The 25,309-nt window shown below is 46.5% G+C and overlaps 1 protein-coding gene across 2 annotated transcripts in view; it reads right to left on the reverse strand.

The window, feature by feature from the left end:
• Positions 1–25,309, reverse strand: part of LIG1 (DNA ligase 1) — a 359,710-nt gene that overhangs the window by 15,944 nt on the left and 318,457 nt on the right. For both annotated transcript variants that reach the window (XM_063942666.1, XM_063942665.1), the window contains 2 exons: positions 9,369–9,521; positions 1,943–1,996 (listed from right to left, as the gene is read on the reverse strand). In XM_063942666.1, coding sequence (XP_063798736.1) covers positions 1,943–1,996; positions 9,369–9,521 — 207 coding nt within the window. The remainder of the gene's footprint in view (positions 1–1,942; positions 1,997–9,368; positions 9,522–25,309) is intronic.

The following is a 25,309-nucleotide window of genomic DNA, read 5'->3' on the forward strand; positions in this document are numbered from 1 at the left end:
ATCTCACGTGGAAAGTGGTCATGCTTTTGGCCTTAGCTTGGACTAGGCGTGTGTCAGAATTGGCGGCTTTGTCATGTAAAAGCCCATATCTGATCTTCCATATGGAAAGGGCAGAATGGAGGACTCGTCCCCAATTTCTCCCTAAGGTGGTTTCATCGTTTCATTTGAACCAACCTATTGTGGTGCCTGCGGCTACTAGGGACTTGGAGGATTCCAAGTTGCTGGACGTAGTCCGGGCCCTGAAACTTTATGTTTCCAGGACGGCTAGAGTCAGAAAAACTGACTCGCTATTTATCCTGCATGCACCCAACAAGCTGGGTTCTCCTGCTTCAAAGCAGACTATTGCTCGCTGGATCTGTAGCACGATTCAGCTTGCACATTCTGCGGCTGGACTGCCGCATCCTAAATTAGTAAAAGCCCATTCCACGAGGAAGGTGGGCTCTTCTTGGGCGGCTGCCCGAGGGGTCTCGGCTTTACAACTTTGCCGAGCTGCTACTTGGTCGGGTTCAAACACTTTTGCAAAATTCTACAAGTTTGATACCCTGGCTGAGGAGGACCTTGAGTTTGCTCATTCGGTGCTGCAGAGTCATCCGCACTCTCCCGCCCGTTTGGGAACTTTGGTATAATCCCCATGGTCCTTACGGAGTACCCAGCATCCACTAGGACGTCAGAGAAAATAAGAATTTACTCACCGGTAATTCTATTTCTCGTAGTCCGTAGTGGATGCTGGGAGCCCTTCCCAAGTGCGGACTCTCTGCAATACATGTATATAGTTATTGCTTAACTAAAGGGTTACTGTATGAGCCATCTGTTGAGAGAGGCTCAGTTATTGTTCATACTGTTAACTGGGTATAGTTATCACAAGTTGTACGGTGTGATTGGTGTGGCTGGTATGAGTCTTACCCTGGATTACAAATCCTTTCCTTGTACTGTCAGCTCTTCCGGGCACAGTTTCCCTAACTGAGGTCTGGAGGAGGGGCATAGAGGGAGGAGCCAGTGCACACCAGATATAGTACCTAATCTTTCTTTTAAGAGAGCCCAGTCTCCTGCGGAGCCCGTCTATACCCCATGGTCCTTACGGAGTACCCAGCATCCACTACGGACTACGAGAAGTAGAATTACCGGTGAGTAAATTCTTATTATTTAGTAGCAGTACTGTATATGATAAATAAAATAATGCCTAACCAGTTAGGAATGAATACAAAAGTACGTGTACACATATATATTATTGCAATATGAAAGCTCAAATTGATCTCAACAACTGTATATAATAAAGCGTATGAAGTCAACAGAAGCTCGGTTGTATTGGCAAGTTAAGTCCCACTGTTGTTACTCAAGTCTATAGCTGCACGTGAACAATTATATGATCCAACCTTGAATGCAAGCTCTGGAGGTAAGGACCCAAAGTGTGTCACAGGAGCAGCAATCTGTTGTGATGCTAAAGGTGTGGGCTCTGGATGTAACTATGAGCTTACTGTAACATAATGTCTGCTTATGCCAGGTACGGAGGATGATAGCCGTACAGCTCCTCAGTGGGCTGGAAGTGCCAATACCAGGGGAACAATGGGAAGGGAGGGGGAAGAGAACAACGGCTCAGGGACAGGACACCACTTGCATTATCCACTGCATGGCACCCCCCTGTTCTTCACATGGCATTGGCACTTCTAGCCCATCCACCAACTTCCAATTTGGGGGGGGGGTTGTCACGTTTTCAATCTCGCAATGGAATAGGAAAACTGCACGGCTGTGGGGGGAAAAAAAAACAGCGCCATGGGGTTTTACGAATTTCCCGTCAGCAATTGAATTTGCTCGTCTGATTTGTATTGGAATGCTTGCTATGGATTAGCGCAAACTACATTTAAATGCAGTTTTTGTGATTACACACACATTTATTAATTTACATTAATACATTATGACAAATTAAATTCAGATATACTAGTACCTTTAGAAAATTATAATGGGTTTCCAAGTCCTCATCTGTAAAGCCTGTTCCAATCTAAAAGAAAAACAGGAACCTTAAGAACTGCCCGGTGCAGGATAGATGATAAACACATACTGTAAGGGGATTATTAACTAAAGGGTGGCTTCCAAAGAAGCCAATCATCAGACGTGAATGACACTTAATAGTATTGTGGACACAGATACAGTAAATCGGCAGGTTTGAAAATCCACAATCCGTAAATAAGGAGATTTATGGTAGACTTACCATAGTTAAATCTTTCTGCGAGGTACACTAGGTTCCACAGGGAATACATTGGGGTGTAGAGTTGGTTCTTGATCCAGAAGCATCAACAGGCTATAGCTTTGACTGTTCCCAGGATGCATTGCATGGCCTCCTCTATAACCCCGCTTTCAGACACTGGAGCTCAGTTTCGTTATCCAGTCCAATGCATTAGCAGGTAAAAGAGAAGGCAGACGTTAGTCACATAGAATCACATTCTCACAACAGGAGAAGGGACCAGCAGCTAATGCCATACAACCCCAAAGAAGCTAAGTGCGTCAGGGTGGGCGCCCTGTGGAACCCAGTGTACCTTGCAGAAAGAGATTTAACTATGGTAAGTCTACCATAAATCTCCTTTTCTGCAGCGGGGTACACTGTGTTCCACAGGGAATATATCGGGGATGTCTTAAAGCAGTTCCTCATGGGGGGGGGATGTACCATAGCGGGCACAAGAACCCGGCGTCCAAACGAAGCATCCTGGGAGGCGGAAGGATCAAAGGCATAAAACCTAATGAACGTGTTCACTGAGGACCATGAAGCTGCCTTGCAAAATTGTTCAGCGGACGCGCCTCGGAGGGTCACCCAAGAAGGTCCAACAGACCGAGTAGAATGGGCTTTGATAGCAGCAGGAGCTGGAAGACCAGCCTGTGCAAATGCTTGTGCAATCACCATTGTAATCCATCTGGCCAAGGTTTGCTTATTCGCAGGCCAGTCACGTTTGTGAAAACCAAAAAGTACAAAAAGGGTATCGGACCTCATGAGAGAGGCAGTCCTCTCCACGTAAATACGGAGAGCCCGTACCACATCCAAAGACTGCTCTTTGGAGGACAAACCAGAAGAGATAAAAGCCGGAACCACAATCTCTTGGTTAAGATGGAAAGATGACACCACCTTAGGTAGATAACTGGGACGAGTTCTGAGAATTGCCTGGTCACGGTGAAAAATCAGAAAGGGTGGACGGCAAAACAAGCGCCTAAGACTGACACCCTCCTAGCAGAGGCAATAGCTAGCAGAAAAACGATCTTAAGCGTAAAATATTTAAGGTCCACAGATTCAAGAGGTTCAAATGGAGACTCTTGTAGGGCATTCAAGACAACAGACAGATCCCATGGAGCCACAGGAGGGACATAGGGAGGCTGAATCCGTAAAACGTCTTGAGTGAAATTATGAACGTCAGGAATAGACGCAATCTTCCTCTGAAACCACACTGACAAGGCAGAAATATGAACCTTGAGGGAGGCCAGACGAAGGCCTAAGTCTAGGCCTTGTTGCAAAAAAGCCAAAAGTCTGGAAGTTCTGAAATTGTATGCATCATAATTCTTAGCAGCACACCAGGTGAAGTAAGAATTCCAGACCCTGTAATAAATCCTAGCAGAAGCCGGTTTGCGGGCCTTTAGCATAGTTTGGATAACCGCCTCGGAGAATCCTTTGGCCCTCAGAAGTGAAGCTTCAAGAGCCATGCCATCAAAGCCAGTCTGGCCAGGTCCGGGAAGACACAAGGGCCCTGAACGAGGAGGTCTGGGCGTTGAGGAAGTAGAAGAGGATGCTCGATCGATATACCCTGCAGGTCTAAGAACCAATGCCGTTTGGGCCACGCTGGAGCGACTAGAAGTACAGAAGAATATAATGGAGGGCGCTGTCAATGGCCACTGGTGCGGGGGGGGGTATATCCCCAATACGTGGAAATACAAAAAACAAAAAGCACCTGCGCTCTGTTGCTGTATGAGGGGTATATCCCCCAAATAAATAAATAAATTAAAAATTGATAATTAATATAAAGGACGGTAGGTTAAGTTGAATTAATATATACTCAATTTAATCAAAAATGATGTCTAAAAACACAAGGATGTCTTTCACATAAAAACACCTCAATAAATAAATTCATAGGTCAAGGAACATTCACAAAACCCCTTAGGAGAAATATATATCATACCCCAGGCTGTGTATTTTATTAAATTAAACATACTAGTTTTTACCATCTCTCAGATCTCGTTTTTAAATAATAATATAACCATCCATATGTGAACCTCCGGCGTCAAGGAGAACATTTGAGACCTGATCCGATGAGGCAGGCCGTCCCACTTGGAAAGGATTAACCACTGAAGAGGGCGGGAATGAAATTGGGCCTACTCTACCATGTCGAAAGCAGACACCATGAGGCCTAGTATAGCATCGCCGAGTGTATCGACACTCTTGGGCGAGAGAGGAGTATCTGATCCTGTCCTGAAGTTTCAGGACTTTCTCTGGAGACAGAAACAATCTTTGGTTGTGTGTGTCCAGCAGTGCCTCCAGGTGCACCATGCTCCGAGCAGGGACCAGCGAGGACTTTTTCCAGTTGATGAGCCACCCGTGGGCTTGTAAGAATTGGACCGTCAGTTCCAGATGACTGAGGAGAACATCTTGGGAGTTCGCCAGGATCAGCAAGTCGTCCAGATACGGCAGGATTCTGATTCCCTGATGGCAGAGAATGGCCGTCATCACGGCCATGACCTTGGTGAAGACCCGAGGGGCCATGGCCAGTCGAAATGGCAGATCCTGGAATTGATAATGTAGGTTGCCAATAGCAAACCGCAGATATTGCTGATGCGATATGGCAATAGGTATATGCAGGTAAGCAACCTGTATGTCCAGGGATACCATGTAATCTCTGGGTTCCATGGCCAGTACAATTGAGTGCAGCATTTCCATACTGAACTTGGACACACTCACAAATTTGTTCAGTGATTTGAGGTTGAGTATAGGCCGGAAGGACCCATTGGGTTAAGGGACTAGAAACAGGGTCGAATGGTATGCCCTGCCTCTCTGGGACAGAGGTACCAGCACTACCACTCCTGTGTCCAGAAGGGATCGCACAACCAGGTGTAGAGCTTGCGCCTTCAATGGATCCGAAGGGATAACCGGCGTGCAGAACTGGCGAGTGGATGTCTCTTGAAAGAGACTGCGTACCCGGGAGAGACATCTTCCCGCACCCAGGCGTCCGAAGTGGTCTTTAACCAGGCCTGGGTGAACTGCATTAGTCGGCCTCCCACCCTAAGATCCCCCCAGGGGGAGACCTGCCCAGTCATGCAGCAGGCTTGTCTTGTTTGGAAGCAAGCTGACGGGCGGCCCAGGATTGTTTAGGTTTGGGCTTAGTGGTTTTGGAAGCACGAGCATGTCTCGGGTATGCCTGACCTTTTGCTTTCCCTAGAGGTCGAAAGGAACGAAAAGTGGTACTATTAGCCTTCGGATCAGAAGCATTAGTACTTAGGAGAAACGCAGTCTTAGCAGTCGTCAAGTCACTCACAATCTTGTTCAGATCTTCCCCAAATAGGATGTCTCCCTTAAAAGGGAGCACCTCCAAGGTCTTTTTGGAGTCCAGGTCCACCTTCCAGGACCTCAACCACAGAATTCGGCGAGCCAGTATAGACATAGTAGACGCCTTGGCAGCCATTACACCTGTCTCAGAGGACACCTCATGAATATAGTGAAAGGCGGTGGTGATATGAGACAGATATTGTCTGGCAGTGTCAGAATTATCCTGAGGCAGCTCTTCCTCTAATGCCTGATCCCATGCTTCAATTCCTTTTGCGGCCCAGGAGGCTGCTATAGTGGGTCTATGTACAGCAGCGGTAAGGGAGTAAATAGACTTCAGGCATCCCTCCACGCGCTTATACGTCGGTTCCTTCAGTGAGGTGACAGTGGTGACAGGCAGAGTCGCTGACACCACAAGACGGGCGACATGAGAGACCACCGGTGGTGGATTTTCCCACTTGTTACTCAACTCCGCAGGGACAGGATAACAAGCCAGCATCTTTTTAGACGGGGAGAATTTCTTTCCTAGAGAAGACCAGGATTCCTGACGTATGTCGATTAAATGGTCAGAATGCGGTAAGACTACTTTAGCAACCTTCTGACGTTTGAACTTATCAGGTTTCTTAGACGCAGTAGTGGAATCTACCTCATCATCAATTTGTAGAATCAGCTTAAAAGCCTCCACTAGGTCAGGAACATCAACCTGAGTTGTAGGTTCCTCGTCAGAAGCAACTGTATCAGTATCTGATGGATCAGTATAGTCCCCATCCTCATCATCAGAATTATCTGAAATACTAGTGGATTGGGAGGAGGAAGCATCCCGCTTAGATGACCCCTTGACCCCAGAGGGACGTGGGGTAGACTTTTGCCTCACCAAAGATTGATTTAATTGTTGTATCTGGGTAGACAGAGTGTCCGCCCAGGGCGGATTAACTACAGGGACAATATGTGGCTGCAATGGCACAGGAGGTCCCACAGGGGGCGCAAGACGTGTCACAAGCGTATTCAGCATACTTGAGAAAGCTGCCCAAGGTGGCTCCTGATTGGCAACAGGAGCTGCGGGCTGACTGGGAGATGTATGGCACGCAGTACACAAACCATCAGGGACAACTTCCCCCTCAGGATTTCCCGCCCTGTGTGGCAGACATTATAGTGAATGTAGCCATAGTGCGTAACAGTACAATAAAGCCAGACAAATACAATACCTGCAAATAACCCCTGATTTATGCGAGACAGTAAATACAGGGGACACACAGAGAATTAAAGCGGTATGAGGTGACTGAAATACACAGTAAAACACACTAAACAGTATATACTGTGTAGAACTGTATATGAGACCCTGACGCCTATAGCTGGGATACACAGAGAGTGAAATCCATATAGCAGATGCAGGCACACAGTCACAATGGTATTACAATGCAGAAAATATTTTAACACACAATAAAACTGCACTGGACTAGTAAATAGATATGTATGTATGTATGTATGCATGCATGCATGTATGTAGTCAGACTGGGTGGATATATCAGAATACTTATACTATAGATTCCGGTAGAGAGACACTTGCTCTTAACTAACACTGTCTTAAAATGACATGTAGAATACTTAAGTGACTGTATAATCACAGCGCTGAGCAAGCAGGCGGATTTACAGAAGGAGACTTAGCCCTGCAGTCCCGGAGACCAGACGCAGCAACTTGTAGAAGATGACGCCTAAATCTCAGCCAGGTAGTGAGGGAGAGTGAAATGCAGCTCCAGGGCGGGAACACCAGCAGTAGATGGCGCCCGGAACTGGGGGAGGGGCTACAGGTCAGCGCCTTATCCATTATGCTGGTCCTCACCACCGGGTACTGTGGAGCCTATTTAAAACAGATTTATTAAAATCCGAGCTGTGCTCCCTGTCCTGGTGGATATGGTGGGGTCCCTGTGCAGTACAGTGCCCACGCCAGTAGCGCGGTCCGTCTCCTGGGACCACGACCGGAACGCGATTTACTGGCAGGTCCCACCTGGGGGACCCTCTTACCTCCTCCCTGATGTTCAGCCACGCGATCCTGGAGAGCGTCAGCGGTGGTGTGCCTCTGGACCGATGCGCCTCCGCTGCAAGTAACCGGGAACTGGCTGCGGGAGTATGCAGCGCTGCTGGGGAGGTGATGGAGCCGCAGCACAGCATGTCATAATGACATAGAAAGTGCTGCGGCCCCTGAAGTCTTCTAAAAAGCGCTTTTCAGGGTTGCCTAGCGCAGCCCTCCCTGTTAAGTGACCTGCTATGCAGGCACCAACTTACAAACTGAGCTCCAGTGTCCGGAGGCGGGGTTATAGAGAAGGCCATGCAATGTATCCTGGGAACAGTCAAAGCTTTAGCCTGTTGGTGCCTCTGGATCAAGATACAACTCTACACCCCAATGTATTCCCTGTGGAACATAGTAGTGTACTCCACTGCAGAAAAAACATTATATTTGATTTATTTCAATAAAAAATGAATAAAAGAATAGTAAAAGGCAAAACAAACAAAGTTATAGATTCCAAGTATGTGTCTCCTCTGGACACCCGGATACCTCAAAATTGAGTTAAATAAATCACACTCCTCTGCCATTCATCTCTTTAAAACAGTCTCATGTTCCCACATTAGGGCAGCTTCAGATGAGCAAGTCACTCCACATCCCAACCCCATTGTTTCTATTTGTAAGATGCTGGCCATGCTATTATTATTATTATTACCAGTTATTTATATAGCGCACACATATTCGGCAGCGCTTTACAGAGAATATTTGGCCATTCACATCAGTCCCTGCCCCAGGGGAGCTTACAATCTATGGGGCAAATGTATTAACCTGGAGAAGGCATAAGGAAGTGATAAACCAGTGATATGTGCAAGGTGATAAAGGCACCAGCCAATCAGCTCCAATATGTAAATTAACAGTTAGGATCTGATTGGCTGGTGCCTTTATCACCTTGCACATATCACTGGTTTATCATTTCCTTATGCCTTCTCCAGGTTAATACATCTGCCCCTATATTCCCTACCACATGTACACAGGCACATTCACACTAGGGTTAATTTTTGTTGGGATCCAATTAACCTACCAGTATATTTTTGGATTGTGGGAGGAAACAGGAGTACCCGGGGAAAACCCACACAAGTACATGGAGAATATACAAACTTCACACAGAGCCATGGTAAGAATCGAACCCATGACCTCAGTGCTGTGAGTGAGTAATGCTAATCATTACACCATCCGTACTGCCCCAGTACTGCTAATCCCCCAATCACCAGCACACGTGTGTGATGCATTCTGCAGCGGGCGGCTTCAGCCTGTCTGCTGTACCTAAATGTGACTCTGCTAGATGCCTACAGATGCAACAGCCAGAAGGCATACTACACACCCACTGCTAATTACTGTACTCCTTACTGTAGCACAGAAACACTGACCCCCGTATAACTGCCAGTGCACTGGACACCAGACTGACTGCAGCTAGCTTTGTACTGTGCACTGATAAGTATGAGTGGTGCTCTTCATAACACTGCACATTAACTTATAGCCAAACCTCTGTAAAAGTAGCCAAACCAGATGTTGCAAGTATTACCGTTCTGAAGACTGGTGAGTGCTCCTAAGCTGTATGGCTATTGTGGAAGTGATTTCAGCGTTGGACTCACTTATCTCAGGATTGTCACCCCAGTAGATGCCCTCTATATGTGTGTATATATACACTATATATATGCACACACACATCTATATAGGACACTTCAAACCGCATTTCCTAGTGTAAAACTGCATATACAGTACATGACTAATCACAAACTACTGACCAGGGAACAGAACGTTTGCGCCATAGGTTACTAGTAAGCTTAGACAAACCTTGCAGATGGTCTGGTATTCCTCACTCTCTTCGTCATATGATGCAAGTAAAAATCCTCCATATATACCAGTTCGTTTTCCTTTCCCCAAATAGCCACCAATTACTACAAGATCCAGAGTGTCTCCTAAACCTTCCAGGTAGTCCTTTTTCAACTAGAAAAGATAATATTAAAAGAGCTGCTGAGAAAATATATTTTTTTTATCCAGGAAATGAAACAAATAAAAAATACTTTAAAAGTAGAATAAATATTTTTTTTCCAGAATCTAATCTTAAACCAGAGGTTCCCAAACGCAGTCCTCAAGGCACCCCAATGGTCTAAATTTTAAGTAGATCCATGCTTGGCCACAGGTGACTTAATTACTGTAGTACCTCAGTAAGTTTGATTTAACTACCTGTGTTGAGCCATGGATATACTTAAAACCTGGACTGCTAGTGTGCCTTGAGAACCGCATTTGCCATGAACAGGCTTCAGAGCCAAAGAAGAGGCTGAGGATGTGCGGGTCAGAACATGAAATTAGCAGAGATGCTATTATAGTTACAATGTTGGAGAGACAGGTTCAATATATCATTCACCCAAGACGTTGCAAATCTCTATGCAGATTATATAATATGAATGGAATCACTTTCACATCTTGAACTATCAAGATGTTGAGTTTAGTATCTCCATACACATGGCCAAACAGAGCCGGTGATGACAACTATACATACAGATTAGCACATTCTGAAATAATTCCAGTACACAGTTATTAATATCATGTCTCTGGAATTGTAACTTTTGCATTTATGTACTACTACACTATTACTGGAACTTTGTGTGATTACTGTACATTCATTTCGTTTTCTTTATAGGGACTAGAATTAGAGCAGAATACGTCTTATTCTGGTTTTTGAGCAGGATTTTACATGTAATCTTTTGTCAACAATAATCTTTCAGTGTAATCTGGTAGCAAATGAACTGCACAACAAAGCAGCAAGGATTAGGAAAGCCATTATGGAAAGGGAAAATCTCATACACACTTAAGTGACGCCCCAACAACTCTAACTGAAAAAGAAAAGGGAGGGTCAAATACAAACACATACATAAATAGGGCGGTATCCTATTCACCCCGATGCTGCATCGGCTGATCAAAACGGCCAGGTATCGCAACGTATGACTGATGGTCATTATCACGGTATCCAATTAGAGGCCGGACCCGATATCACACAAAAACACATGGGATCGGGGATAAATCCCCAATCCCATTTGTTTTTGCAGCTCTAGCGACCCTTCATCGCGGATTATGCTTAGAGAGCCTGAGGCACCCGAAGCATAATCCCCGATAAGTGCCGGCATCGGGAGAACACAATGCCGGCATAGGGGCTAATAGGATAGCCCTCTGCAATCCTATTAGCAGCAGGAAAGTACTGCTGCTAATAGAATACCGCCCATACAGTATAACACTGCTGGCCAAAATACTTAAAAAGGTATCCAACATTTTAATAGTCAACTATTAGGGGCATGAACAACTAACATAAAAACATCAATACTAAAAGTAAAAAAAACTAAAAAGGCATCTAAAATAAAACGTTATTAGTTAATTTAAGACAGGCTAATATGGAACAGCAAGGTAAAAATAAATGGCAAAAATGAAAGGGAAATAAACTGAAGTGCAAATATGAAATTGACATGAAGTAAAAAATAATATTAAAAAAATCAGGAGTTATGGTAGTCCACAGTATCCAAAAGGATCTACCTTGGGTAATAGGTGGCGTCAGAGGAACACGGGCACCAAATGATTAAAGCTTTTGAGCTCCCAGGATGCAACGGTCCTGCCTCCCTATAGCCCCGTCTCAGGGAATTCAGTTGGTTCCAAAGCTCAAGGCGGAAGCAGATTTATTGAGAGGGAAGACCTATTCAGGGGAGAAGAACATACACACACTTCTATGCCAGAAGGAAGGGGTTAGTAAGTGTAAAGATTCTCAAGTCAGGTGCGTCAAGGTGGGTTCCCTGCGGACACTGTGTAGTTCTGAGAAACAGAGTTATCAACGGTAAGTCTATCAAACCTTCTGTTTTCTCCTTCAGGGTCCACAGTAGATCCATAGGATTACATTGGGATGTCCCAAAGCAGAAACTAAGGGAGAGGACACTCCTGATTGAACAGGAGAATTCATCGCCCAAATGCAGCGTCCTGAGAGGCAAAGGTATCAAAGAAATAAATGTCTAATGAATGTGTTAATTGATGACCACAGTGGCCTGTCCATGAAGGACCTACCGAATGAGTAGAGTGTGCAGAGACATTATCCGGGATAGGGAGATCAGGTTGAGAGTATGCTTCTGACAGTCATCCAAAGCCATCTAGCAAGTGTTTGCTTATTGGCAGGCCATCCTCTCTTATGAAAACCATATAGAACGAAGAGTGTCTGTCCTTCTGATGTCACTGGTACGACCCACATAGATCCTTAGAGCACAAACCACATCCAATGATGCATCTCCCGTAGAGAGCTCCGGTACCTGGAAAGCCGGAACTACTATTTCTTCATTGACGTGGAACTTAGAGACCACCTTAGGACGATAACCAGATTTAGTTTGCAGAACTGTTCTATCTGGATGGAATATCAGAAAACGGGGGCGACACGATAGCACCCCTAAATCTGATAGTCTTCTTGCTGAAGCAATTGCCAGAAGAAAAAGAACTTTAGCTGTCAACCATTTGTGATCCACACGATTCAGTGGTTCAAATGGGGAAACTTGAAGAGCCCTGAGAACTATATCTAGATCCCAAGGGCCTGTAGGGGAAACAAAAGAAGGTTGAATGTGGAGCATTCCTTGGAAAAAAGTGCGAACATCCTGTAGGTTACCAATTTTCTTTTTTCTTTTGGAACCATACAGTTATGCTCACACTTGTACCTTCAAGGAAGCTAAGCGGAGGCCTTTGTTCATTCCTGCTTGAAGGAATGCTAGAATTCTTGAAAATCCTTAAGACCTTGGGTCATATTTTCTGGCAGCGCACCATTGAAAATACACATGCCATATCCGGTAATAGATGCAAGCCGAGGATGGCTTACTTGCTTTAAGCATCAATTGAATTATCTCTTCGCCTTCAAGATGGATGTTTCAAGAGCCACACCGTCAAAGACAGTCGATCCATGTGTTCATTGAGACAGGGACCCTGGTTCAGGAGATCTGGACGTTGAGGCAGAAGGAATGGATTATCCATGAACAGCCTCTGCAGATCTGTGTACCAATTTTGTTTGGGCCACGCCGAAACCATTAGTATCAAGGCGTCACCTTCCTGTTTGAGTTTGCGATTCACCCTGGGCAACAGGGAGTTTGGCGCGAAGACATATGCCAGATGAAATTTCCATTTTACTGACAGAGGGTCCACAGAGACTGCTTCGGGATCTCTTGTTCTGGATCTGTATACTGGGACCTTGTTGTTCTGATGTGAAGGTCCACTTCCAGCAACCCACATTTGTCTACCAGAATATAGAAGACTTCTGGCTGCAGGATCCATTTGCCTGTCTGAATGACGTGCCAGCTTAGGAAGTCTGCTGCCCAATTTAGGACTCCTGGTATGAATAAGGCGGACATTGCTGTATGATGTCATTTGGCCAACTGAGGATGCAGCCTACCTCTTTCATTGCCATCCGGCTGCGAGTGCCTCCTTGGAGATTGAGGTAGGCTATTGTAGTGGCGTTGCCTGACTGGATCTGAATTGGTCTGCCGTGAAGTATTTCCTTTGCCTGAGTGAGTGCCATGTAGATTGCCCGAAGCTCCTGTACATTGATTTACAGACCGCTCTCTTCCTTTGTCCAACAGCCCTGAAGAGAGTATTGACCTCGGAGACTTGCATCCGTTGCCAGGAGCACCCAGTCTGAGATCCAGAATGGTCAACCCGTGTCCAGGTGGGATGCTTGTGATTTTTTTTGTCCAATGGCAGAAAGATTTTCTGTAAACTGGAAACAAGTATCGCTCCTAAGTGCATCATCTGTTGGGATGGGACTAAAGAGGATTTTGCACAATTTATTAGCCATCCGTGGGCCTGCAGGAAGGCTATAGTCATTTGTAGATGGCAGAGGAGAGTCTCCTGGGACTGTGCCAGGATGAGCAGACTGTCCAGGTATGGAAATATCCTTATGCCCTGGCGACAAAGCTGAGCTGCCACCACCACCATGATTTTGGTGAACACCCGAGGAGCTGTAGCAAGTCTGAAGGGTAGTACCTGAAATTGGAAATGTTGCTGGAGGATCACAAACCTGAGATAGCGCTGATGGGAGAGTACTATCGGTACATGCAGGTAGGCATCTTGAATGTCCAAAGACACCATGAAATCCCCTGGCTCCATTGCCAGGGTAATAGCCCGTAAAGTTTCTATACGAAACCGGGGTACCCAAATATATTTGTTCAGAGCTTTGAGATTGGGCCGATGGGACCCATTAGGCTTCTGAACCAGGAAAAGGGTAGAGTAGAAACCAAGTACTCGTTGTGCTGAGGGAACCGGTATTACCACTCCTGATTGCAGTAAGGTCTGAACTGCTTTTTGTACAACCTTAGCCTTGATTGAATCTAAAGGCGGGCTGGTGCAAAAGTACTGCAGGGGGGGTTTGCTTTATGAAGTTGAAGGCGTCACTGTGAGAAGCCACTTCTTGCACCCAGGTATCATGATGGACTGACACCATACAAACTGCAGAATTCAGCCTCCCAGCCTAGGTGGATGCCAGCACCGTCAGATGGAAGGTTTGTCTTCTGATTTGGAAATCAAACATCTGGCTGCCTGGTTTTAGGCTTAATGGTTTTAGCTGATTGAAACGGTCTGGAATAAGCCTGTCCTTTTGCTTCACTCTGGGGTCGAAAGGACCGGAAAGCAGAGGACTTTGGATTTGGCGTTGATGCAGAGGGCAGAAACGTTGTTTTAGATGTTGCTAAGTTAGTCACTATTTTGTCCAATTCTGTTCCAAACAGAATATCTCCAGCAAAGGGTAGGGATTCCAATTGCCTTCCTGAATTCTGAGTCCGCCTTTCAGGGTCGTAGCTCCACTGCTCAGCAAGCTACTACTAAGGTAGCTGACGCTTGGGAAGCTAGTAAGCCTGTATCTAAGGCCGCTTCTTCCAAATAGGCAGCTTCTTGCCTTATATTTGTTATATGGGATAGCGGTTCTCTTGTGGCGTCCCCCGAGACACTATTCTCTAATGAGTCCACCCAGCCTGCAATAGCCCTAGCCACCCATGCTGAGGACATAGCTGGTCTTGTAATTACCCCTGTAAGGGAAAACACATATTTAAGACAGGTTTCAATTTTTCTGTCTGCCAGGTCTTTCAAAGACGTTGATGGTATAGGCAATGTAGAAGTACGCAATAGACGTGCCACATAAGCATCAACTGTGGGAGGTACCTCCCATGTGGCACATTCTACCGCTGGAAGAGAGTAAAAAAAGAAGCCATTCTCTTTGGCAATTTAAACCTCTTATTTGGAGTACCCCATGTTTCTGGCATCATTTCAGTAAGCTGATATGATTGCGGGAATTCAGCTTTGACAATTTTGTGTTGTGTAAAGATTGGAGCCTTAGGCTTTGGCAGTGGCTCCTGTTCTTCTATTGTCATTATGGACTTTACCGCACGAACCAATGCGGGCACATCCACTGAGATATGATGATCTTCTTCACCTGAGGGGGACTCAGGGAGAGAGGAGTCAGCCTCATCTTCTGAGGACTTCATAGTTTGAAAGCTGTGTAGATTGTTAGGACGATGCCACACGTCTACTTGCTTTCATTTCCAAAGGTTTGTCTGCCTGCAACATCTGTTGAACTGCTGCAGATGTCTGAGCCAAACCCTGGACTGAGTGCGAGAACATATCTACCCACGGAGGCTGTGGAAGAAACCTCATAGCTGGAGGTATAGCAGGTGTATCCAAGCGACCTGCTATAAGTGTCAAAACTTGTGCAAAACAAGCCCCCCAAGGTGGTTCTTGTACTGGTTCCAGGCTAGTTGGTCACCTTGATTTTGTTTAAGAACATAACAATTTGAACACAACCCATCCTGCACCAGGTCCTGAGAGGTTAACCCTGCAGCACAGGATTTGCAAGAAACACAGGTGCAGCAACTGCCTTGTTACCCTTGCCTTTCATAGACATCATAACAGTATAATCACAATATCAGTCTAAATTAAGCAGCAATGTGACATCCTTCACTTAAAACAAGTAAAAGTGAAGTACATTAAGAAAAACCCTTTCCACACCAGCCCTTTAAGGTTTGAAAAGTGAAAGGGATAGAAATGAGCTGACAGAAATAGTATTAAAGGCAGACAGCAGAACTAGCATAAGTCACAAACAATGCAATAAATTATACAACTGCAATGGTCACTTAATCAACTACTCAGTACCACAGAGGTAGGTATGAGTCAGTGCTGTATAACCTGGCCCTTGGGAGAGGTATACAGGGAGGCTGAACCCAGCGTTCCTGAAGGCTTGCTGTAACAATTTCACCCACAGTATATTGTCGCCAAGTGACTATCTGCAACAGACGCGTCCGGCGTATATTGCTGCACACAGCGTATATTGCCGCACAGCGATTACGGCAGCAGACACATGTCTAATGTCACTCAGTGTCTTTTAAAAACGTAAGCAGGCCAATCAATTCAAGGTGGGAAACCAGCAGTTAATTCACCAACCCGAGACAGCCAGGTTGCATATAATAACGTGACTTACCGCGAGAGGGAAAGTCGCCTTACCCTTCTCCCCGTGATACGGCCGCACCCTAGGATAGTCAGCGTAGGCCTGCTAGCGCCTGCCAAAATAATCAGCGTAGTTACTGATGTTGCAGCACCGTCGAGAAGTTGTTGTAGCAGTTGTCGCAATACATCTAAGATGCATCGCGCAGCACGCTCTAAAAAAGGCTATATAAAATAACAATGTAAAAATAAAAAGCTTCGGCTCCACCGTTTTAAAAGTGCTCTTGCCACACCAAACAAAAAATAAGAATTTACTTACCGATAATTCTATTTCTCGTAGTCCGTAGTGGATGCTGGGACTCCGTCAGGACCATGGGGAATAGCGGCTCCGCAGGAGACAGGGCACAAAAGTAAAAGCTTTAGGATCAGGTGGTGTGCACTGGCTCCTCCCCCTATGACCCTCCTCCAAGCCTCAGTTAGGATACTGTGCCCGGACGAGCGTACACAATAAGGAAGGATTTTGAATCCCGGGTAAGACTCATACCAGCCACACCAATCACACTGTACAACCTGTGATCGGAACCAAGTTAACAGCATGATAACAGCGGAGCCTCTGAAAAGATGGCTCACAACAATAATAACCCGATTTTTGTAACAATAACTATGTACAAGTATTGCAGACAATCCGCACTTGGGATGGGCGCCCAGCATCCACTACGGACTACGAGAAATAGAATTATCGGTAAGTAAATTCTTATTTTCTCTGACGTCCTAGTGGATGCTGGGACTCCGTCAGGACCATGGGGATTATACCAAAGCTCCCAAACGGGCGTGAGAGTGCGGATGACTCTGCAGCACCGAATGAGAGAACTCCAGGTCCTCCTCAGCCAGGGTATCAAATTTGTAGAATTTTGCAAACGTGTTTGCTCCTGACCAAGTAGCAGCTCAGCAAAGTTGTAAAGCCGAGACCCCTCGGGCAGCCGCCCAAGATGAGCCCACCTTCCTTGTGAAATGGGCATTCACATATTTTGGCTGTGGCAGGCCTGCCACAGAATGTGCAAGCTGAATTGTACTACACATCCAACTAGCAATCGTCTGCTTAGAAGCAAGAGCACCCAGTTTGTTGGGTGCATACAGGATAACAGCAAGTCAGTTTTCCTGACTCCAGCCGTCCTGGAAACCTATATTTTCAGGGCCCTGACAACATCTAGCAACTTGGAGTCCTCCAAGTCCCTAATAGCCGCAGGTACCAAAATAAACTGGTTCAGGTGAAACGCTGACACCACCTTAGGGAGAAACTGGGGATGAGTCCGCAGCTCTGCCCTGTCCGAATGGACAATCAGATATGGGCTTTTGTGAGACAAAACCACCAATTCTGACACTCGCCTGGCCCGAGGCCAAGGCCAACCGCATGGTCACTTTTCATGTGAGATATTTCAAATCCACAGATTTGAGCGGTTTAAAATGTGATTTGAGGAATCCCAGATTACGTTGAGATCCCACAGTGCCACTGGAGGCACAAAAGGGGGTTGTATATGCAGTACTCCCTTGACGAATGTCTGGACTTCAGGAAGTGAAGCCAGTTCTTTCTGGAAGAAAATTGACAGGGCCGAAATTTGAACCTTAATGGACCCCAATTTGAGGCCCATAGACACTCCTGTTTGCAGGAAATGCAGGAATCGACCGAGTTGAAATTTCTTCGTGGGGCCTTCCTGGCCTCACACCACGCAACATATCTTCGCCACATGTGGTGATAATGTTGTGCGGTCACCTCCTTCCTGGCTTTGACCAGGGTAGGAATGACCTCTTCCGGAATGCCTTTTTCCCTTAGGATCCGGCGTTCCACCGCCATGCTGTCAAACGCAGCCGCGGTAAGTCTTGGAACAGACATGGTACTTGCTGAAGCAAGTCCCTTCTTAGCGGCAGAGGCCATGAGTCCTCTGTGAGCATTTCTTGAAGTTCCGGGTACCAAGTCCTTCTTGGGCAATCCGGAGCCACGAGTATAGTTCTTACTCCTCTACGTCTTATAATTCTCAGTACCTTGGGTATGAGAAGCAGAGGAGGGAACACATACACCGACTGGTACACCCACTGTGTTACCAGAACGTCCACAGCTATTGCCTGAGGGTCTCTTGACATGGCGCAATACCTGTCCAGTTTTTTGTTCAGGCGGGACGCCATCATGTCCACCTTTGGTCTTTCCCAACGGTTCACAATCATGTGGAAGACTTCCCGATGAAGTCCCCACTCTCCCGGGTGGAGGTCGTGCCTGCTGAGGAAGTCTGCTTCCCAGTTGTCCACTCCCGGAATGAACACCGCTGACAGTGCTATCCCATGATTTTCCACCCAGCGAAGAATCTTTGCAGTTTCTGCCATTTCCCTCCTGCTTCTTGTGCCGCCCTGTCTGTTTACGTGGGCGACTGCCGTGATGTTGTCCCACTGGATCAATACCGGCTGACCTTGAAGCAGAGGTCTTGCTAAGCTTAGAGCATTGTTTTATGTGGAGAGAAGTCTCCAGACTTGATCACACTCCCTGGAAATTTTTTCCCTGTGTGACTGCTCCCCAGCCTCTCCGGCTGGCATCCGTGGTCACCAGGACCCAGTCCTGAATGCCGAATCTGCGGCCCTTTAGTAGATGAGCACTCTGCAGCCACCGCAGAAGAAACACCCTTGTCCTTGGAGACAGGGTTATCCGCTGATGCATCTGAAGATGCGATCCGGACCATTTTTCCAGCAGATCCCACTGAAAAGTTCTTGCGTGAAATCTGCCGAATGGAATCGCTTCGTAAGAAGCCACCATTTTTCCCAGGACCCTTGTGCAATGATGCACTGACACTTTTCCTGGTTTTAGGAGGTTCCTGACTAGCTCGGATAACTCCCTTGCTTTCTTCTCCGGGAGAAACACCCTTTTCTGGACTGTGTCCAGAATCATCCCTAGGAACAGCAAATTGTCGTCGGAAACCGCTGCGGTTTTGGAATATTTAGAATCCACCCATGCTGTCGTAGAACTACTTGAGATAGTGCTACTCCGACCTCCAACTGTTATCTGGACCTTGCCCTTATCAGGATATCGTCCATTTTCTTTGAAGAAGAATCATCATTTCGGCCATTACCTTGGTAAAGACCCGGGGTGCCGTGGACAATCCAACCGGCATCGTCTGAAACTGATAGTGACAGTTCTGTACCACGAACCTGAGGTACCCTTGGTGAGAAGGGCAAATTGGGACATGGAGGAAGCATCCCTGATGTCCCGGGACACCATATAGTCCCCTTCTTCCTGGTTCGCTATCACTGCTCTGAGTGACTCCATCTTGATTTGAACCTTTGTATGTAAGTGTTCAAATATTTCAGATTTAGAATAGGTCTCACCGAGCCGTCTGGCTTCAGTACCACAATATAGTGTGGAATAATACCCCTTTCCTTGTTGTAGGAGGAGTACTTTGATTATCACCTGCTGGGAATACAGCTTGTGAATTGTTTCCAATACTGCCTCCCTGTCGGAGGGAGACGTTGGTAAAGCAGACTTCAGGAACCTGCGAGGGGGAGACGTCTCGAATTTCCAATCTGTACCCCTGGGATACTACTTGTAGGATCCAGGGGTCCTGTACGGCCCCAGCGTCATGCTGAGGACTTGGCAGAAGCGGTGGAGGGCTTCTGTTCTTGGGAATGGGCTGCCTGCTGCAGTCTTCTTCCCTTTCCTCTATCCCTGTGCAGATAGGACTGGCCTTTTGCCCGCTTGCCCTTATGGGGACGAAAGGACTGAGGCTGAAAAGACGGTGTCTTTTTCTGCTTAGATGTGACTTAGGGTAAAAAAGGTGGATTTTCCAGCTGTTGCCGTGGCCACCAGGTCCGATGGACCGACCCCAAATAACTCCTCTCCTTTATACGGCAATTGCCGTTTGGAATCTGCATCACCTGACCACTGTCGTGTCCATAAACATCTTCTGGCAGATATGGACATCGCACTTACTCTTGATGCCAGAGTGCAAATATCTCTCTGTGCTCTATAGTCAATAAAATACTGTCCCTGTCAAGGGTATCAATATTTTCAGTCAGGGAATCCGACCAAGCCACCCCAGCGCTGCACATCCAGGCTGAGGCGATAGCTGGTCGCAGTATAACACCAGTATGTGTGTATATACTTTTTAGGATATTTTCCAGCCTCCTATCAGCTGGTTCCTTGAGGGCGGCCGTATCTGGAGACGGTAACGCCACTTGTTTTGATAAGCGTGTGAGCGCCTTATCCACCCTAAGGGGTGTTTCCCAACGCGCCCTAACTTCTGGCGGGAAAGGGTATACCGCCAATAATTTTCTATCGGGGGAAACCCACGCATCATCACACACTTCATTTAATTTATATCTGATTCAGGAAAAACTACATGTAGTTTTTTCACACCCACATAATACCCTTTTTTGTGGTACTTGTAGTATCAGAAATATGTAACACCTCCTTCATTGCCCATAACATGTAACGTGTGGCCCTAAAGGAAAATACGTTTGTTTCTTCACCGTCGACACTGGAGTCAGTGTCCGTGTCTGTGTCTATGTCGACCGACTGAGGTAAATGGGCGTTTTAAAGCCCCTGACGGTGTTTGAGACGCCTGGACAGGTACTAATTTGTTTGCCGGCCGTCTCATGTCGTCAACCGACCTTGAAGCGTGTTGACATTATCACGTAATTCCTTAAATAAGCCATCCATTCCGGTGTCGACTCCCTAGAGAGTGACATCACCATTACAGGCAATTGCTCCGCCTCCTCACCAACATCGTCCTCATACATGTCGACACACACGTACCGACACACAGCACACACACAGGGAATGCTCTGATAGAGGACAGGACCCCACTAGCCCTTTGGGGAGACAGAGGGAGAGTTTGCCAGCACACACCAAAACGCTATAATTATACAGGGACAACCTTTATATAAGTGTTTTCCCTTATAGCATCTTAATATATAATCATATCGCCAAATAAGTGCCCCCCCTCTCTGTTTTAACCCTGTTTCTGTAGTGCAGTGCAGGGGAGAGCCTGGGAGCCTTCCCACCAGCAGTTCTGTGAGGGAAAATGGCGCTGTGTGCTGAGGAGAAAGGCCCCGCCCCCTATTCCGGCGGGCTCTTCTCCCGGTTTTTCTGAGATCTGGCAGGGGTGAAATACATCCATATAGCCTCAGGGACTATATGTGATGTATTCTTTTTAGCCAGAAAGGTAATCTCATTGCTGCCCAGGGCGCCCCCCCCAGCGCCCTGCACCCTCAGTGACCGCTGGTGTGAAGTGTGCCTGAGCGCAATGGCGCACAGCTGCAGTGCTGTGCGCTACCTCATGAAGACTGAAAAGCCTTCAGCCGCCGGTTTCTGGACCTCTTCTTACTTCGGCATCTGCAAGGGGGTCGGCGGCGCGGCTCCGGTGACCCATCCAGGCTGTACCTGTGATCGTCCCTCTGGAGCTAGTGTCCAGTAGCCTAAGAAGCAAATCCATCCTGCACGCAGGTGAGTTCACTCCTTCTCCCCTAGGTCCCTCGTTGCAGTGAGCCTGTTGCCAGCAGGACTCACTGAAAATAAGAAACCTATCAAAACTTTTACTCTAAGCAGCTCTTTATGAGAGCCACCTAGATTGCACCCTGCTCGGACGGGCACAAAAACCTAACTGGGGCTTGGAGGAGGGTCATAGGGGGAGGAGCCAGTGCACACCACCTGATCCTAAAGCTTTTACTTTTGTGCCCTGTCTCCTGCGGAGCCGCTATTCCCCATGGTCCTGACGGAGTCCCAGCATCCACTAGGACGTCAAAGAAAAACGGACTTCCCTTGGCCAGGAGGCGGGGTTATAGGGGAGGTTGGACCAGAGCTTCAGAAGAGCTCAAAAGCTTAACCGTTTGGTGCCCGATCCCTATCCAACCACCTACACCCCATGTCAATCCTGTGGATCAACTATGGACTCTGAATAAAAATGATATTTAAATTTAGCTGTATATTTTGTGATAATTTTAACGTAGTATGTCTTTTTGATGATAAAATTGCCTTTATTTGCCCGACTTAAATGACGGATGCGAATGCTCACACTGCCACTTGAAATCTACTAAATCTAATCTTACTTCTCACAATGTTCATTTGTTTCACAGCCACTGGATTCTTTTTGCAGGGCAGTGTGACTTTATGGGGTCTGTAATGTAGTGTTCATTCTAGCATCCTGCATGTTTCTAAGCCCGTGCAGTTCCTCTTTCTTGTCTGGGGTGTCGCTCTCTGCTCTGGTGCTTCTAGCAGTCTGGTATGTGTCTCAGCACTGAGATACAGACCAGACTGTGCTAAAAGCAGCACAATAGAGCGCGTCACTCCAGGCAGGACAGAGGAGAGCAGGGTGTTAGAATGAAGACCAGTAACATAGTATACAGTATGTAGCATCTGTACATTTTGAAGATAGTCAGCTTAGAATCTCACCAAAAATAATCCTGCTCTTAACACTATCAAGTTAGGTTTAACTACCACAGAGAATCGTGAGAGAGGATGTAAATAGCTCAGTATTTCATAAACAGTTTGTCAAAGGGAAATGTCACAATTCTATTTTTATTACATACAAAAGTAGGATTTTGGTACTTACCAGGTAAATCCTTTTCTTTGAATCCATAGGGGGCACTGGAGTACTCTTGGGATATGGACGGGGCGTAGCCGGGAATGGCACATTTAAATATTTAAATTAGTAACTGGTCACCCCCTCCATACTCCCATAGAGACTTCAGTATTTTTACTGAGCCGAACAGGAGCGATAGAGAGGATGAACCATAGAGAATTACATATAACATTATAATATAATGGTCAACACTAAAGTTGACACATAACGTAAATTATAACGGTCAACACTAAAGTTGACACATAACGTAACTGACAACTAAACAGTTTACACCATAATAGATATCACCGTAACATCATATCCATTGGTGATAATGTGTTCTCATAAGATCCACTGAGCTTACCACAAGACAGGGAAAACTGCTCTGGGTGGGCGTCCAGTGCCCCCTATGGATTCAAAGAAAAGGATTTACCTGGTAAGTACCAAAATCCTACTTTCTTTTTCATCCACTAGGGGTCACTGGAGTACTCTTGGGACGTACCAAAGTTTCCCCCTTGGGCGGGAGAGCTGTTTGGCACCTGTAACACTAGGCGGCCAAAGCTATATGCTGATGCCGTAAACGTAGCAAACTTGCAAAAGCGCACAACGTGTGCACTGATGGTCATGCACCGATGACCCTGTAGCAGCTTGTCTAAGTTGTTTCTTAGAAGGTCCACGACCTGCTGCGTATGACGTTCACAAGGAACGTGTGAAATGGGAAATGGCCTGACACTGATGAAGGCGGTTGTAGCCTATGATGAAGCTAAGCCTGACGTATGGTATAAGGTCTGCTTGGAAGCTGGCAAAGCCAAGTTAACTACATTTCTGAGAACAAACTGTGTGTCTGTGTTACGTACAGTTTATGTTTGGGCTACATAAACGCGCAGAGCGCGTACAACATCTCAAGTAATTGAAGTTCCTGAACCTACTGATAACACAGGAACTACGATTGATTAAGTGATGTATAACATCTTTGGTAAGAAAACGGAATTTGTGCGAAGTTCCGCTCTATGATCATAAAACACCAGATATGGTGACTTGCATGAGAAGGCACCCAATGTTAAAACACGCCTTGCTGAGGCTAAGGCTAAGCGAAACTGTTTTCCAAGTGAAAAGCTTAACATCCACTTGTTGAAGGGTTCAAAATATGAAGATTGTAAGAAAAAATTAAATCTAAAACCAGATTCAAGTCCCATGGTGTAGTAGGAGGTATAAATGGAGATCGTACTCTGAGGACACATTGCAGAAAGGTGTGTACAGTCGGCAAAAGAGCCAAACGCCTGTGAAAGTAAATTGATAAGGCAGAGACCTGCACCTTTAGTGTAGATAAACATAGTCCTCCACCTAACCCAGTCTGTAAAAATATTAAAAGACGGGATAACTTGAAAGATGTCGGAAACGTCCGAGCTTCCCACCAACCTACATAGGCACGCCAAATTCTGTGAAAATGAGCTGCCGTAACTGGCTTCCTAGCACGTAACCTGGTTGGTAGAAACAGATTCTGGAACGCCCTCCCTTAATAAGAGGGCGGTTTCAATAACCACCCCGGCAAACGCAGCTGCGCTAAATCGGGGTAAAGAAACGGACCCTGTTGTAACAGATCCGGACGTGGCGTACGCGGTCAAGGATTGGCCGCGAGTAGTTCGCGGAGATCTGAGAACCATGCTTTCCGAGGCCAATAAGGCACCACTAGTATGACCGTCGTGGACTCTCGTTTGGTCCGCTTTAGCAACCTAGGAAGCAGCGGAAACGGTGGAACCGATACAAAGCTGTACGGCCACACGATCGTGAGAGCATCCACTGCCTTTTGAGCTCGTGCTCTGGACACATACTGGAATGTTTTTTTTTTGTTGTTGTTTTTTTTATTGCAAGATGCCATTAGATCCCCCTGTGGGTAATGCCACTGCTGGACCAACATCTGGAACGCTTCTGAATTCAATGCCCAGTTTTCTGGATGAAAATCCTGACAGCTGGGACAATCTGCCTCCCAGCTGTCCACTCCAACACAAACACTGCCGAAAATATCACCTGGTGACACTCGGCCCAATTGAGGATTCGAGCAACTTCCCGCATGCCATGCGACCTCGAATTCCTCTGCGACAGCCGTGGCGTTGTCTGACTGCACCTGGACAGTCTGAGACCGGAGCATGTGCACTGCTTGTTGCAGCGCGTTGGAAATTGCCCTGAGATACAGGTCATTTAATTGACAGCAATCTTCCATGATCTGACCAGAGACTCTGAAGTTGACAATTGTGGACCACAGCTCCTCAACCCCTGAGACTCGCGTCCGTTGCAAGAATTATCCAATTCCAGACGCCGAACATTCTCCCTGCGGTGAGATTGTGTACTTGGAGCCACCAGAGTAGTGATACTGTGGTCCTTGGAGCCAACCGCACTATTTGATGAATTTGTAGATGCGTGCAATACCATTCAGGTGAAAAATGACCTGAGTGAACTCCTGCAAACTGGAGTGCATCGAAAGACGCCACCCACCTTCCTAGTAGTCGTCCAAATGCACCAAGATAGTCCGTGGATTGCGTACTAACTGTACGCGATGACGTACACTTTGTATTGTGTTCAGGCAGGGAAATCCGTTTATCCACGGAATCATTCCTATGCATGAATCATTTGTAACAGAATGAGGGTTGATTTCTTGAGGTTGACAATCCAACCGTGCTGAATGACGCCATTGTA

This window comes from Pseudophryne corroboree, chromosome 10 (genome assembly GCF_028390025.1).
Source record: "Pseudophryne corroboree isolate aPseCor3 chromosome 10, aPseCor3.hap2, whole genome shotgun sequence".
Lineage (NCBI taxonomy): Eukaryota > Metazoa > Chordata > Amphibia > Anura > Myobatrachidae > Pseudophryne > Pseudophryne corroboree.